Below are 15024 nucleotides of genomic sequence, written 5' to 3' on the forward strand. Positions count from 1 at the left end.
GAAGCTGAAAGACAAGAAGTTGATACCCTTTGTTTATGTGTTTGTCTGTCTAAGGCTGGGAATGCCTGGGATCCTTACTTAGGTCCCTGCTATTTGAGGTGAGCTCCCATGAGTATTTCCCCCTTTCAGAGCTATTCTTGTGTCTAGACTGGCTCTTGTGGTTCTTTTTATGATTTAAAGATGCACCTCAGCAACAACCATCAGGAATTTTGAGAAAACATGGTTTGTTACTAACAAGTCTTATAGGGTACGCTTGGCACCTCAGAGGCCACATAGAGAGGCTGCTGTAGAGAGAGGAAGACTGAGGAGAAGGAGGAGAGGAGGAGGGAGCCTGGGCTTCAGTCTTTACTGGAATTAAGGGTGGGGTGCCTAGGGTCTTTTGAGTTTCTCTTTACTGGTGTATTTAAAACATAAAAACAAGAATTAGGGCACAGGAAGGGAAAAGCAGGATCACTCAGTGGTCAATTATCTAGGTCACAGAGGGCTTTCTAAAAAGGGCCACTTTGTGGGTGGAGTGGCATGGTTCTTATCTAGTTGTTTTACTAGTAGCTGTGTTATACAGCCGGCAATATGTTTATTCGAGATGGATGTCTGTGAAGCGGGTGCCTCAGGGATGTCAGGCACTCACACTATAGCCTTACCTATGTATTTTTTAGATTTACCAGTTTTTATAAGTCAGTAAGTTCCAATAGCATTTGCAAATTCCAGACAGAGTCATAGAATTAATTGCAGATTTAAGTAAAATCACAATTAATTTTTAAAAGCAAACATATTTCTAAACTCTGTCATATAAAGTGTACAATTTTAGAGTTGTTCAAGCTTGATTTTAATTCAGATTCTTCCCCATAAATTCTGTTGACTTGGGGCAAATTATCTCTGCTTTGTGAGTCTCATTGGTCTCATCTGTGAAATGGGGCTAATAGTGAATAACCACCTGGGTTATTTATGAGAATTAAATTAGATAATCTTATAAAGCACTTAGCATGATATTTGTAAGTTCACAATCAGTGATAGTTTTCATATAAGAATAGAAAATTCTATGGATTAAATACTAGAGAATTCTAAGTCATAAAAATAGTTCTGTAATATTAATAAGTGATAATTTACATTAAACAAGTAATATAGTCTTTTAATAACTCAGATGAAAGTGCTTAAATTGAGGACTTCCAAGTTCTAGCCCTTCTTTCTGTACTTCTGATAAACATGGGCAAAATGGGAAGCTATAGGGACCACAAGGGACCAGGATAATTCATCCATGACCAACTAAATTCCAACTTTTTTTTTTTTTTTTAATTAATGGATGAAGTAACAAGCAACAGACACTTATAGATAATCAAATCAAGGGGCGCCTGGGTGGCGCAGTCGGTTAAGCGTCCAACTTCAGCCAGGTCACGATGTCGCGGTCCGTGAGTTCGAGCCCCGCGTCGGGCTCTGGGCTGATGGCTCAGAGCCTGGAGCCTGTTTCCGATTCTGTGTCTCCCTCTCTCTCTGCCCCTCCCCCGTTCATGCTCTGTCTCTCTCTGTCCCAAAAATAAATAAACGTTGAAAAAAAAAAAAAGATAATCAAATCAATTCTTATGTAAATAAAAACAGCCCTAACTTGAGATTTCAGGAAATCAAATAAGATAAAGCCATGGAGAATAAAGGAGGGCAGACATCATTTGTTTAACTCCTGTATGATTCAAAGAAATAGATATTTTATCTCAGCTTTAAGTCTGATATTCAGGGAAGGGCAACAGGTCCCTGGGTCATTTCCCCCCCTGAAATCAAACACGTAAGATCTGTTTCTCTGCCTTGATAAATAAAGTCTGTGCAGAAGACAACTAGAAAAATGAGTGAAGGAGAGAAGGAGGAAGTATGCAGGAACAGGTGTGAGCTGAGTTGATGAGACCCAGAACATTAGGGCAGGTGACCGTTTGTCAGTCTCAGCTCTCATTAATCACACTCACATAGCTAGGAGCCGCAGAATCACAAAGTAGTGATTAGACTATCTGGTTACTGCTGGAACTCCAGCCAGAGATTCCTGCCAGTTCTCAGTTTTGGAAGGAAAAAGAACAGGAAGTGGCTGATTTTCACACTGGCTTCTGTGTTTGGAGGGAAAGAAAAAAAAATTCAGCAGCTGGAGGATAGCCTGGATAAAAGTGGAGATACTCAATTACAAGGAAACTAAACACCCCCCTCATGTCACCCTGTCTCTACCACCAACCACATCTACACAACACATATTTACCAGGCCCTTCTTCTTTTACCCTGCAAAGGTAGCAAAGCCCAAAACCTTGCCTGGATTGAGCTTTGCAAAGATACTGCAAACTTTCTTTTGCATCTTCCTTTTCCTTGGCATTCCACCCTGGGTGGCTTCCCTGAGCTGTAAAGTAAACATTCCAGAGTCCCAGGAATGTAAGTATGGGTTACACATTCATCCATTGTGGCATTTGGAGTCATCATGATGATTTTGGTCAGTGAACCATTGTCTCCTCTGCCACATAACACTCAGATGATATCTTCTCACCCCAGTGGTGTGGGTGAAGTGACAAGAACACAGGGAGATTTGGAACATGAGGAAAATGAGTGGTGGAACCCACATGGCATTAGGAATACCTTATTCCTTTTTGAATAAGTGTGATTTCTAACCAATCAGTATTATTCTTCATTAAACAAAAAGTGGCAGAACTACATATGAGCTGAAATGTTCCAATTCCAATTGCTGTACATTTCCACTACACTGTGGCACCAAATGTATTTGGTGACAAGGGAAAAACAAGGGGGAAAACACATTAGATTTGAGAATGCCCCTTATAGCGTTTCTTATTTATAGTTTTTTTTTTGTTTGTTCTATTGAGGTATAAGCGACATATAACATTATATTAGTTTCAGGTGTACACCATGATGATTAAATATTTTTTATATTTATACATTTTATTTTATACATATACAATTTTATGCATTGTGAAATGATCACCATATTAAGTTTACTTAATATCCATTGCCACGCATAGTTACAAATTTATTTTCTTGTGATGAGAACTTTTAAGAGCTAATCTCTTAGCAACTTTCAAATATAAAATATAGTGCTGTATTATTAACGATAATCACTATGTTGTACATTGTAAATTACATCCCTATGGCTTATTTATTTTATATAACGTTTCCTTAAGGAACTTGTTCCAAAACGGACAAGTCACATCTTCCAGTCAAATCCTACAGACTTAGTCCAGAATTCAATAAACTGAAGTATTTTCTGCTGATTGATTGGGACACAATTTGGAGACAACAAACATTAATGTTTCCTTGATAGATAGAAAGTGATTTACTTGAGATTTAAGTTCTCCCCTATAGCCTGTTGCCATTTCTTCAGAGATGATTGATTTGAAGTCTGCTCTGTTTGAGTACGTGGAGATAACGTTCATGATATATATGCTTTTCCCCTGATAGAGTCAAATTTTCAAATGCACCCTTTCTTCACAAATTTGTTCTTAATTCATTTTACTCTAAACAAGACAGGACTTTTGCTTTCTTAACCTGTGGAAATATCAGCCATACTTCATATAGCCCATGGCTGCCTGGCTGTATAACCTATGTTTTAGGTTGTGTTTCTTTGTTGCTTTTAGCTAATCGGAGTTGTACAGAATAGTGATCCTCACTTAAGTGTGGTGGCATTCTGCCTGAAACTGCGGGACCTGGCCTGTTTGGGCAGCTGACATACATGGTCCCTTACCCAAAATGATAATAAATATAGTTAGAATTTACAAAGTTTATTTTTTTCCTCGTAGAAACAGAAAACTATTACTTTATGGTAACATCAAGCGCCCTAGCTTCACTCTAGCCTCAAATACAGAGATACAGTTTCAAGCGCACCTTTGACAAACATTCCAAACCCTCTGACACTAAGAGCAAGGGTTTTTTTTTCCTTAATAAGTGCAATCCACAAGTATCCGTTCTCTGAATTGTAAACTTGGTTAGCATTGACAGGGATTGTAACATGGAGCATTAAAATTCCCACCTAGATGCAGAAAGCTTTCATATTCCTCCTTCTGAGGCCTCAGATGGATGCTATTGGTCATGATGACAGTCCGAGGGTGTAGAGAAAATGATTTTGTGTTTAATTCTCAAATCTGTGGAGGAAAGAAAGAATTTTGAGAGAAAAGTCTATATAAATAAATACACTAGGGATCAAAATGAAAAGTGAGAGTAAAGAATGCTTTTGTTTTGGGCTTTTTAGCCACTACAGTGTATCGTATAAAGGCTGGTAGGATGAAATAAATGGTATTCCCTGCTGTGTTCCCACAGGGAGGAAGAAGGCCTGAAAGAGTGGGCTTTCAGTGTACTGTTTACTTGTCAAATGAATTAATAATGAGTGAATAAAGGAATAAAAAGCCCTTTTTATATTTAGAAAATTACAGGAATTTCAAAACACACTGAAAAATTTTATGTTGAGCTATACCAATTTGAAAAAAAAAAAAAACTAACCTCTTTTGTGACTTTAAATTTTCTTTTTAATGTTTATTCATTTTTGAGACAGAGTGCAGGCTGGGTAGGGGGGCAGAGAGAGAGGGACACAGAGGATCTGAAGTGGGCTCAGTGCTGACAGACCAGGGCTCGAACTCAGGAAACGTGAGATCATGACCTGTGCAGAAGTCTGATGCTTAACCAACTGAGCCACCCAGGCACCGCCCCCTATTTTGCGAGTTTATTTTATTTTTACTTTTTTTATGTTTTTTTCTTTTATTTTTTATATTTGAGACAGAGACAGAGACAGAGAGTAAGCAGGGGAGGGGCGAGAGATGGAGACAGAATCTGAAGCAGGCTCCAGGCTCAAACTGTCAGCACAGAGCTTGGCACAGGGCTCAAACTCACAAGCAGAGAGATCATGACCTGAGCCGAAGTCGGACACTCAATGGACTGAGCCACCCAGCCCCCTCCCCCCCGTATTCTGAGACTTTAAATGAGGGAGACTGTTGGGGCGCCTGGGTGGCTCAGTCCATTAAGCGTCCGACTTTGGCTCAGTTCATGATCTTACAGACTGAGTTCAAGCCCTGTGTCAGGCTCTGTGGTGACAGCTCAGAGCCTGGAGCCTGCTTCAGATTCTGTGTCTCCCTCTCTCTCTGCCCCTCCCCTGCTCATGCTCTGTCTCTCTCTGCCTCGAAAATAAATAAAAACATTAAAAAAAAAGTTTAAAATAAAAAATAAAAAAAATGAGGGAGACTATCACTAGGAAAACAAAATAACGTTAGATTTAAATATCAATCAGTATTATCTGTAAAATGTATTCAATTGAAAAATTATGCCTATATTTTGGCAAATAAATTTGAGTTTTTTTATCATAAAACAACTGCAGATATCAAGGGATAAACTTTAGTAACAACACTATTACATTACTAGTAGCAATAAAACAATGTTTGTCAAAATATAAAATTTTACTGAAGGTTCCACTCTTTGATTTAAATACTATAATGTCTTTTCTTGTTCTTTCCCCATGTTTGGCAAAACATGGTAATATGCACTAGCTGGAATGTCTATTGTCCGTTTGCAATTTTTTTCGATACTGAGCACATTTACTTTTCTAATATAGGGGAAAAACAGGGGTACCTTGGTGGCTGACATAAGGAATGTATGATAATATTTGAGTTGGTTTGCTTGCCAGCTAGAGATTTTTAGGTAAATGAATCCTATCATTTTTAATTTAGTAAAGCACTTTTGATAAAGCATGCTAGATATACTTGAAATTAATGACCAACTATTCAGGATTCAATGAAAATTGGACATGGTATTAAAAAAATAATTTTTCCTTGGAGGTTACAAGTTAAAACTACGACTAAAAAATAGTAGCATCAGAAAGTAGGTACCGCATCAGAGGTTTAATCACCAAGTCTGTGCACTGTTCTTTATGCCTTCCCTGGCTTTGTCCTAAGATATACTCCAGTTCCTCCTGGTGCCCTGGTACATCCTGGAAGAATTATATAATATGTCCTTTTTCAGCATTAGAATGTTTTCATATTTCTAAGTATCACCCATGGAAAAAGATTATAGACAGAAATTTAGTTTAAGATGATCAATATAAGATCACTTATTTAAAAATTTTTAATGAGACACATTTCACCCATTTTTTTTTTTTTTTAACGTTTACTTCTTTTTTTGGGACAGAGAGAGACAGAGCATGAACGGGGGAGGGGCAGAGAGAGAGGGAGACACAGAATCGGAAACAGGCTCCAGGCTCTGAGCCATCAGCCCAGAGCCCGACGCGGGGCTCGAACTCACGGAGCGCGAGATCGTGACCTGGCTGAAGTCGGACGCTTAACCGACTGCGCCACCCAGGCGCCCCCCATTTTGTAAGCAAGTAAAATCTATTCCTCCTTAAAATTTTCAGAGACCTTGGATACCTGGGTGGCTTAGTTGGTTGAACGGCCGACACTTGTTTTCAGCTCAAGTCATGCTCTCGTGGTTCGTGGGACTGAGCCCCATGTAGGGCTGCACTGATAGTGTGAAGCCTACCTGGTTTTGTCTCTCTCCCTCCCTCTCTCTCTGCCCCTCCCCGCCCATGCTCTTTCTCTCTTAAAATAAACAAATAAACTTAAAGAAAAAAAACTTTTGGAGACCTTTTACAATTTAATATATAATTTGATTTTTGATACATACAGTGCCTTCATCTTACATATAAGTTATTTAAATGTTATATTAAGATAATTTTAAATAAAATTTTAATCTGTACTTCCCTAACATCTGTTTCAACACCAGTGTCACGTTTTACACTAATATTACAATTTTGGCATTTCTGAAGAATTTGTGCTGCATAGGATTTCTGACATTTTATTTAAATAATTCAGCTGTTAATGTATTTTGTGTTCTGAAGTAACAATTTGCATTTGTGTAATAAAAATGACAGTTCCACTCATCAAATTTCTATCACCCTTGTAGTTTATAAACTCATCTTTCTGTTTTGTTCCAGATGAAGATCAGTCTCTGTTGTCTAATGACATGTATATCTGGTGACCTTGCCAGGCAGTCACTACGATTTCTTATCTCCCCCCAAACACAGCAGCTGCTCTTGTACTCTTCCTTCACCAGGTATCAGAGTTCCCATATTCTCCTATAAAATGAAATATGTGTGTAATCAATCAGAATTTCACCTTAGGAAACACTCTGAGGAAACGCAGTATCTTAAAATATGCTTTCATGAGTTGATTTTTTCCTCAAAAACAGTTCTCTAGATTGTGTGTTTGCACTTGCGTGTGCGCGCGCGCACACACACACACACACACACACACACACACACACGGTCATCTTCTGGAGAAATGCATTTTCTTACATATGTAGTTCTTAAATAAGAAATAATGATTCAAATGTCATTGCTATTGGAGAAGACCCGTTGAAAATCAAAGCAAAATTACTTTTATCTAGGTATAACCCCACATGTATCACAATATGCACACAGTTAGACAATTTATTTTGCATTCATGTAATTGTAAAGGTAAATTCTCCGTATTATGAGATTGTTAACCAAAGCATGAATTTCACTTTCTCCTATTTTTAAGAACTGGAGCATTCTAACCAAAGTGATTTGTTTCCCTTTTATAGTTCAGTGAATCTACTTAACTTCCTATCGCTTGCAGGCTTTCTTATATACAAAATAATGAAATATTTAATAGGTGTTCTTTTCATCAGTAGAAATTTAAAAGGCTTTTTCTTCTTCAAAAAGTATGTAATGAAAAAATCTGTTAAAGTAAAATAGTATTCTTAATTACTAGGATGAATTTAAATCAGCCTTCCCGCCCCCTAAATGATTAAGGATAGTGACTAAAATGACTTATTTAGTAATGAGGCTTAATGTGTTGCTCTTAACAGATGAACATTACTTTTTTTTTTCTGTTGTGGAATATTAATAAAATACATTTTAGAAAAAACAGCTTTGTCTTTGCTTCTTAAAATTGTATTGGCCATACATTCCCTCTTCAGAAAATATTTGATGTATAATCTAGAAAAAATGTGGTGTTTAATTTTGTAAAGTAGTTTAAATATGTAAATGCTTAAAAATTAATTATCATTTATGTGGTAAAAATAAATGAAAAAATCAACTATAGGGTCAAATTCATTATCTACATATTCATTATACAAGTATTAAAATTTCTCTGTAAGTTACCCAGTATCTATTCTGCATACAAATTGATAGTTTAATTTTACTGACAATTGAATAAAGGAAGAATAGAACAGAGGATGGAGGCTATGAAATCAGTTTTGTTCAGAAGTATTTAGTGCTTACTATTAACTAAGAACTGAGGTTATAACAACAAACAAAACAAATGCACTCTGAAGTTTCATGGATCCTACCGTTTAGTGAGAAAATCAAATAATTATGCAAAGAAATATCAATTTACAGATTATACTGCATACTTGAAAGACAAGAATGACATAAGTTGAATGACGGGGGGCGGGGTCCTAGAATGGGGTTGGGTTTTTTAAATGTTTACTTATTTATTTTGGGAGCAAGAGAGCAAGCAGGGGAGGGGCAGAGAGGGAGGGAGAAAGAGAATCCCAAGCTGGCTCCACACTCAGCATGGAGCCTGATGCAGGGCTAGATTCCACGACTGTCAGATCAAGACCTGAGCCTATATCAAGGTCAGATGCTTAACCAACTGAGCCACCCAGGCACCCTAGAATGGGGTTGGGTTTTATGTAGAGATGCAGGAAGATTAAAAACTCTTTCAGGACAACTACTTTCATAGAAACCTTTTAGGATTAACTCTTTGATAATGCATATTTCCTACTATTTTCTATTTTTCCTCTTACAAAATAAGCATTTATTGTTAAACTCAAAACAGAAATAAACTAAATATATATGAATACACACACACACACACACACACACACACACGTCCCTTATAAAACATAATAATCAGGGCACCTGGGTGGCTCAGTTGGTTGAGGGTCTGACTTCAGCTTAGGTCATGATCTCATGGTTTGTGAGTTTGAACCCTGTATGGTCTCATTGCTGTCAGTGTAGAGCCCACTTCAGATCTTATGTCTCCCTCTCTCTGTGCCTTGCCCCTGCTCACACACTCTGTCTCTCAAAAATAAAAAAAATAAAAAAAATAACATTAAAAAAAAACACGACAATCTTGTAGAATAGTTAAACTTCAATTTAGTTTAACTTCTTCTGATGAGGTGGGATTTCAGGTAATTACCTTTGGTACTGGATGCAAATCTTGAACTAATTTGTGCATTCATTAACTAAAACTCATGTTAAAAATGGCTTCCTGTTGGGGACGCCTGGTTGGCTCAGTCCGTTAAGTGTCAGATGGCTCAGGTCATGATCTCATAGTTGGTGAATTGGAGCCAGACATCAGGCTCTGTGCTGTCAGTGCAGAGCCCGCTTGGGATAAAAATGGCTTCCTGTTGGGGACGCCTGGTTGGCTCAGTCCGTTAAGTGTCAGATGGCTCAGGTCATGATCTCATAGTTGGTGAATTGGAGCCAGACATCAGGCTCTGTGCTGTCAGTGCAGAGCCCGCTTGGGATAGTCCACCCGCCTCTCTCTTTGCCCCTCCCCCACCTGCATTCTCTCTCAAAAATAAATAAATATTAAAAATAAAAAAGCTTCCTATTAACATTCTATTTTGACAGCCTGAGACCTGATGTTACCAATGGAAGCAGTGGGGTCTGAGCGGAGTGTAGCAAACCAAGGGAATGGCCAGGGAAATAGGGGAAGACTCATGTCTTGTCAAGAAAATGGACTAGGAATAATGAAATATCCTCCCCATAGTGGAGAGCTAACACATTTTTAAGATATTAATGAAAAAAAGCAATGAAACATAGAAATAATGACAATAATAGGCAACATTTATTGATATTTATCATGTGTCAAGAATTGCACTTATTGCTTTATATTATTTTGTTAGTCATCACTATAAATACTTTTATTTTTGTCACTCTACAGAGAAAGACACCAAGATTTAGAGAGTTTGAGTAGCTAACCAAAGGTGACTTAGGTGGCTAGTGGATGTGGTGGGCTGAAAAGCGCCCCTGCAAAAGATACCCACCTCTCAATCCCTGGAATCTGTGGGTGCTACTTTAAATGGCAAAAAAAGAAGGGTCTTTGGAGATGTAATTAAGGATGTTGACATGGAGATTATCCTTGATTTTCCAAGTGCAATCACATGTATCCTTATAAGAGGAAGGCAGATTGATAGTTTACACACACACACACACACACACACACACACAGAAGCAGAGATTGGAGCTATGTGGCCACAGGTCAAGGAATGCTAGCAGCCCCTGGAAACTGGAAGATGCAAGGAACAGAGTCTCCCTTAGAATGTCCCCAGGGAGCGTAGCCCTGTCGACACATTGATTTCAGCCCAGTGATAGTCATTTTGTACTTACGTTCTTCAGAACTGTGTGTGTGTGTGTGTGGGGGGGGGGGAAACGTTGTTTTCTGGTTAGAATGTTGTAGTAATTTGTTGCCATAGCTATAGGAAACTGGTAAGATACAGTAGTGAAATAAACCAGATTTGTCTCCAGAAAGAGAGCTTTTAACTACTTGCCAGATCATGCATGTACCATATAAGCATAAACATCAGTTTTTCCTTAGCACTGAAAGCCAGAAGGCAAATAATTAAGTAGAAGAGGTGTGTATGTGTGTGTGTGTGAACTGTATATATGTATATGTACATATATGAGATGATATTGTATTATATACATGATAATTTATAAAATGTTAAGGTCTTAAAAGTAACATCTTAGTTTTATAATTTATACATACACATCTGTTCACAAATCCAAAGTAAGGGAAATGTCTATACAATACAATATTATACTATATTCCTGAAGATACAGTTAACTTTTATAGATAATTAAAACTAGTTTGAATATTAATAATTCCTTAAAGATACTTTCCTCCAAAAGTGGATTTGTATTTGCAAGAATTTTAAAATTTATCTTTAGTCTTCTCACTTTAAATCTTCCATAGTCCTTTAAAAGATTAATTAACCTGATAATTAGATTTTTTTTTTCATTCGTCTTCCATGGTTTAAGTCTACTTCCTTTCATCCATTTTATCATTGCACCACATAGTGTAACCTTGGTAGACAAATCCTGCACTGAACTTTTCCTAAACGCATTGTGTGTTTGTGCAACTAAGTTTGGTTCTTGGATAAATACAATTAACCCTGCTTTTTATCTCTCACCCCGCAGAAACAGTTGTGGTGTTCTCCCCTCTAATACTACACAGCTCTTTTCTCCTAGCAGCATTGGTTGTGGTTGGTTTTTCCAGGATTATCAGCTATGACTGACTAAATGAATAGAGTTACCTAAACATGAGGGAAAGAGCATTTCAAATAAAGGGAATAATAGGTGCAGTAGCTGAAGCATAGACAGGAAAACAATTCTTAGAAACTGAGGGTGTGGTAGTTGCTGATGAGAAGTGACACATAGGTTGAGGTCATATTTTGAGAGACCTTACTGTTATGTGAAAATGTCTGGATTGTAAATATCATCCGTTTTCCTGTATGTCCAAGTGCTCATACACTTTCCTCTATTCCTGGTATCAGTTAGCTTCGAAAATAAAGCCAGCCGTATCCTTCCAATATTCTGCATCAGTTTGTACAGTTTCTGCAATCCAGTGATTTTAACAGCAAGACACCTCAGTGGTCTGTATATAAAATGACTCTCTTGATGCACTAAAACCAATATGAGTTGGGCTTTTCATGTCAATAAAACAACATAAAAGTAAAGGCTGAAAAATAAAAGACATCATTCTGCAGAAAAAAAAAAGTATTCATAGAATACTGATAACCATGGGAGTACTTCTTATGGAAAACTTGTTCTTTCTCTTTTGCCTCTGTGTTTTGTTGTTGCACCGAAGAGGATATATGATGGAGCATCTTGAGGAAAGAATCAATCAAAAATTATATGGAACTGTTTCACCACTACCATAACAACAACAACAACAACAGCAACTCATTTTTAAAACTTTTAGGTAGCACCCAGATTTGTTATCTGGAATGATAGGACCTGATAGAGGTCATATGAATAGAAGAAGCGTCATGACATCTGATAATTTATGAGCTTAGTGTGTGTGTAGTTTGGAATTCTTATCAACTGTAATAGTTTTATGGCCACTTTTTTTTTTCCAAACTAACTAAATTCACAGGTTATTTGGCACTTCCAGAAACTGCTACTTTCATTGTGAGAAGGACATATCATTCAAAGAAAATTACTCTACCAAATCTGACCACAATACTAATTTAAAATTTGTGCTTGTCGTGAGCAAGGCAGCATTATTACTGGTCCATATGCTAAATGACTAACAGAAATGTGACAAATTTGATGGCAATGGGGAGATGGGCAAAATAAAATTCCATCAGAAAGCCTAGCATACTGGAGGTGTATTCTGATTCTCTGATAGCCACTTGTTTAATTTTGTGAAGGATGCTGAGGTTGCTTGCAGCAGGTGTTTGCCATTTATTCCACTAAGATTATGAGTGGTAGAAAGGATGTGGACACTAAGACAAGGATGTGCTGAATGGGAGATACATAATTCTCTGAAATTACTGGTCTTGTCTAGCTCTCAAATTTTCCAACATCAAGCATGTTGGAATAGCTAAGGTATTTCGTGAAGTCTACAAGTCTTAAAAGTAACACCTTAAATTTACCATGTAATTATAGTAATAATAAATTTAACTAGGTGTAACAATGCATTTAGATGTATTTACAGTACATTTGAAAATCCGGGGGTAAAGCTAAGATTACCCTTTGGCTCATGCTGTTCTGTGTTCTGTGTGGCCTCACTTACCTGTGGCCCTGAAATGTGCCACATATGCGATAACAGGGTCCTGCTTGCGCAGGGCGGGGGAAGGGATTTTGCTGGTGTCATAACCTGGGGAAGGTGTGTCTGATGGGAAATTGCCCAGAGGAGCCTAAAGGGTAGATACTTGGTGCAACCTGTTGCAAGCCTTTTGGATGTTTAAAAAAATAAACTGAGGCTAAATAGAACATTTCAGTAGTTTATTTGAACATGCATCGGTTGAAATTGAGTAGTGTCAAACTGAAAGTGGTTAGTAGTGCTGCATAGACAGGAGCGAGGGGAAAGGATCTTATAGAGAAAGTAAAGAAGCAAAACAAGGGCATTATTTCATTGGTTATAGCTTTAGTGGTTGTCTTATTTGGGAAAGCTTAGTTGGCTGTGGTGGGTTGTTCCTTAGTTTCACTTCCTTGAATTCGAGTGCACTGACTCTGACTTAGGTTTTGGTTTCCTTAGGAAAGGTACCAAGGCATTAGAGCCACCCAGTCTAATGGCCTCCCTGTTTAATTACTTTAGCAGTAATTTCCTATCCTGGATGGAAGCCCTCCTGGTGACCATATTTGCACCTGAGTACCTTTGCTGCTGATGGTTCAGTCTTACGTCTCAGCAGAATTCTAGTGCTTCCTGAAGGTCACATGATAACTGCCTTCAGGGGTGGTGGAGAGACAGATAAATGGATAATTATGCTTTCCAGTTTCTAGAGTTGGCCACATCTTCCCCTTCAAACCAGTAAACCCTGTGTTAGGGAGGGCTTGTTGGTAATTTTCTGTGTGTTAGGAGCTCATAGCCAGATTTGGGGTGAACAGTGTACATTCCAGGGAGGGGGTGGGCAGAAGAAGGACATGCTGACTTTGGCTCTCCTGCCGCATGATAATGCAGGACCTGTTAGGAATTAGATCATTAACAGAATTCAAGGTTTCACAGAGTATTATCAGTATGAGAATTGTACCATACTTTTGCAAGATGTTACCCCTGGGGAAAACTAGCTTAAGCGTATAGGAAATCTCTCTGTACTATTTCTTTCAACTGCGTGTCCGTTGACAATAATCTCAATAAAATTAAAAACGTATTATCAGACCACCTGAATGCCTCTTGATGGCATCAATAAAATAAACAGACTCCACTCTATCTGTAGTGAATCAGAAAAGCAAGCAGGACAGCCAAAACCTGGGGAGGATTTGCTGGATGTCTTTTGTAGTAAAATCATAGTTCTTAGATTGCCTTTTTTCAACTTCGCAAAGCCTTAAAAATGTTTATGTCCTATAATATCACAATTCAATTAAATAATTTATCCCAAGGAAAAAGAAGACAGAATATGGGGGATGGGGAACCTATAAAACATAAATACTAAGTGTTAATTATAACAGTACCTTGTAACTAAAATGGAAAAAGAAAACGGAACATTCACCTGTAGGTAACTCCTTAACTATGTTGTGTTTGTGAAAGGTGGAATCAAATGGAGCTGGGAGGCCATTAAGGAGATGGACATTATGTATGTCTTCACCAGTTGGAACCAGGAACTTCTGAACTGGGCCAAGTCACAAAAATTCCAAGGATCCTACAAGAACACGTGCAACTTGCTCTGGTAAGAGACTTTTGCTTAATGTTAGCCTTAGGAACCAATTATGTTCAGCCAAGATTAGCTTTGAGACACCATTACCAATCAAAAATCTTTGTAAGCGACGTCTGTAAAAGGTTCCTTATTTGTTTTAAAACTTCTGACTTCTGTTCCCTGGTGGCATACTAATCGTTTTGCTGCCCAAATCTTCCCAAGATTGCAATTCTTTGATCTTGAATAAACATTTTTTGCTCAATTATTGCGTCTTTACAATTTTTGATTGACACTTGATACATTTGGTGGAATATTATGCAGAATTAAAAATTTTATGGCTAATAATGATTTCATAATAACGTGAGGTAATTGTATATATTGAATGAAAAAAATATAAAATTGTACATAGAGCAGTATCAAAGTTTTCTCTAAAAATATACATACACTGAATGCTAGAAAGAAAATCACTAAAAAAAAAAAAAAAACACAGTGATTATCTGTGGAAGATGGCAGTTGGGCAAATTCTTTTTCTGCTTTTATGTATGTTACAATGCTTTTAAATGAGTTTTAATCACATGTATAATAGGAAAGGAAAGATACGAATTCAAAATCATTATACCAAATATTGTGATTAGCAAAGTATGACCAACCCACAACAATTATGAATTACTATTTTTCATA

General features: G+C 37.5%; 1 protein-coding gene across 1 annotated transcript in view; it reads left to right on the plus strand.

The window, feature by feature from the left end:
* Positions 1 to 14599, plus strand: part of LOC147581800 (uncharacterized) — a 42238-nt gene extending 27639 nt beyond the window's left edge. The window contains exons 5-6 of the mRNA XM_086702959.1: positions 6944 to 7062; positions 14238 to 14599. Coding sequence (XP_086559085.1) covers positions 6944 to 7062; positions 14238 to 14268 — 150 coding nt within the window. The 3' untranslated portion in view covers positions 14269 to 14599. The remainder of the gene's footprint in view (positions 1 to 6943; positions 7063 to 14237) is intronic.
* The last annotated feature ends 425 nt before the right edge of the window (positions 14600 to 15024 follow it).

This window comes from Puma concolor, chromosome B1 (genome assembly GCF_028749965.1).
Source record: "Puma concolor isolate L17-30 chromosome B1, mPumCon1.1.hap2, whole genome shotgun sequence".
NCBI lineage: Eukaryota > Metazoa > Chordata > Mammalia > Carnivora > Felidae > Puma > Puma concolor.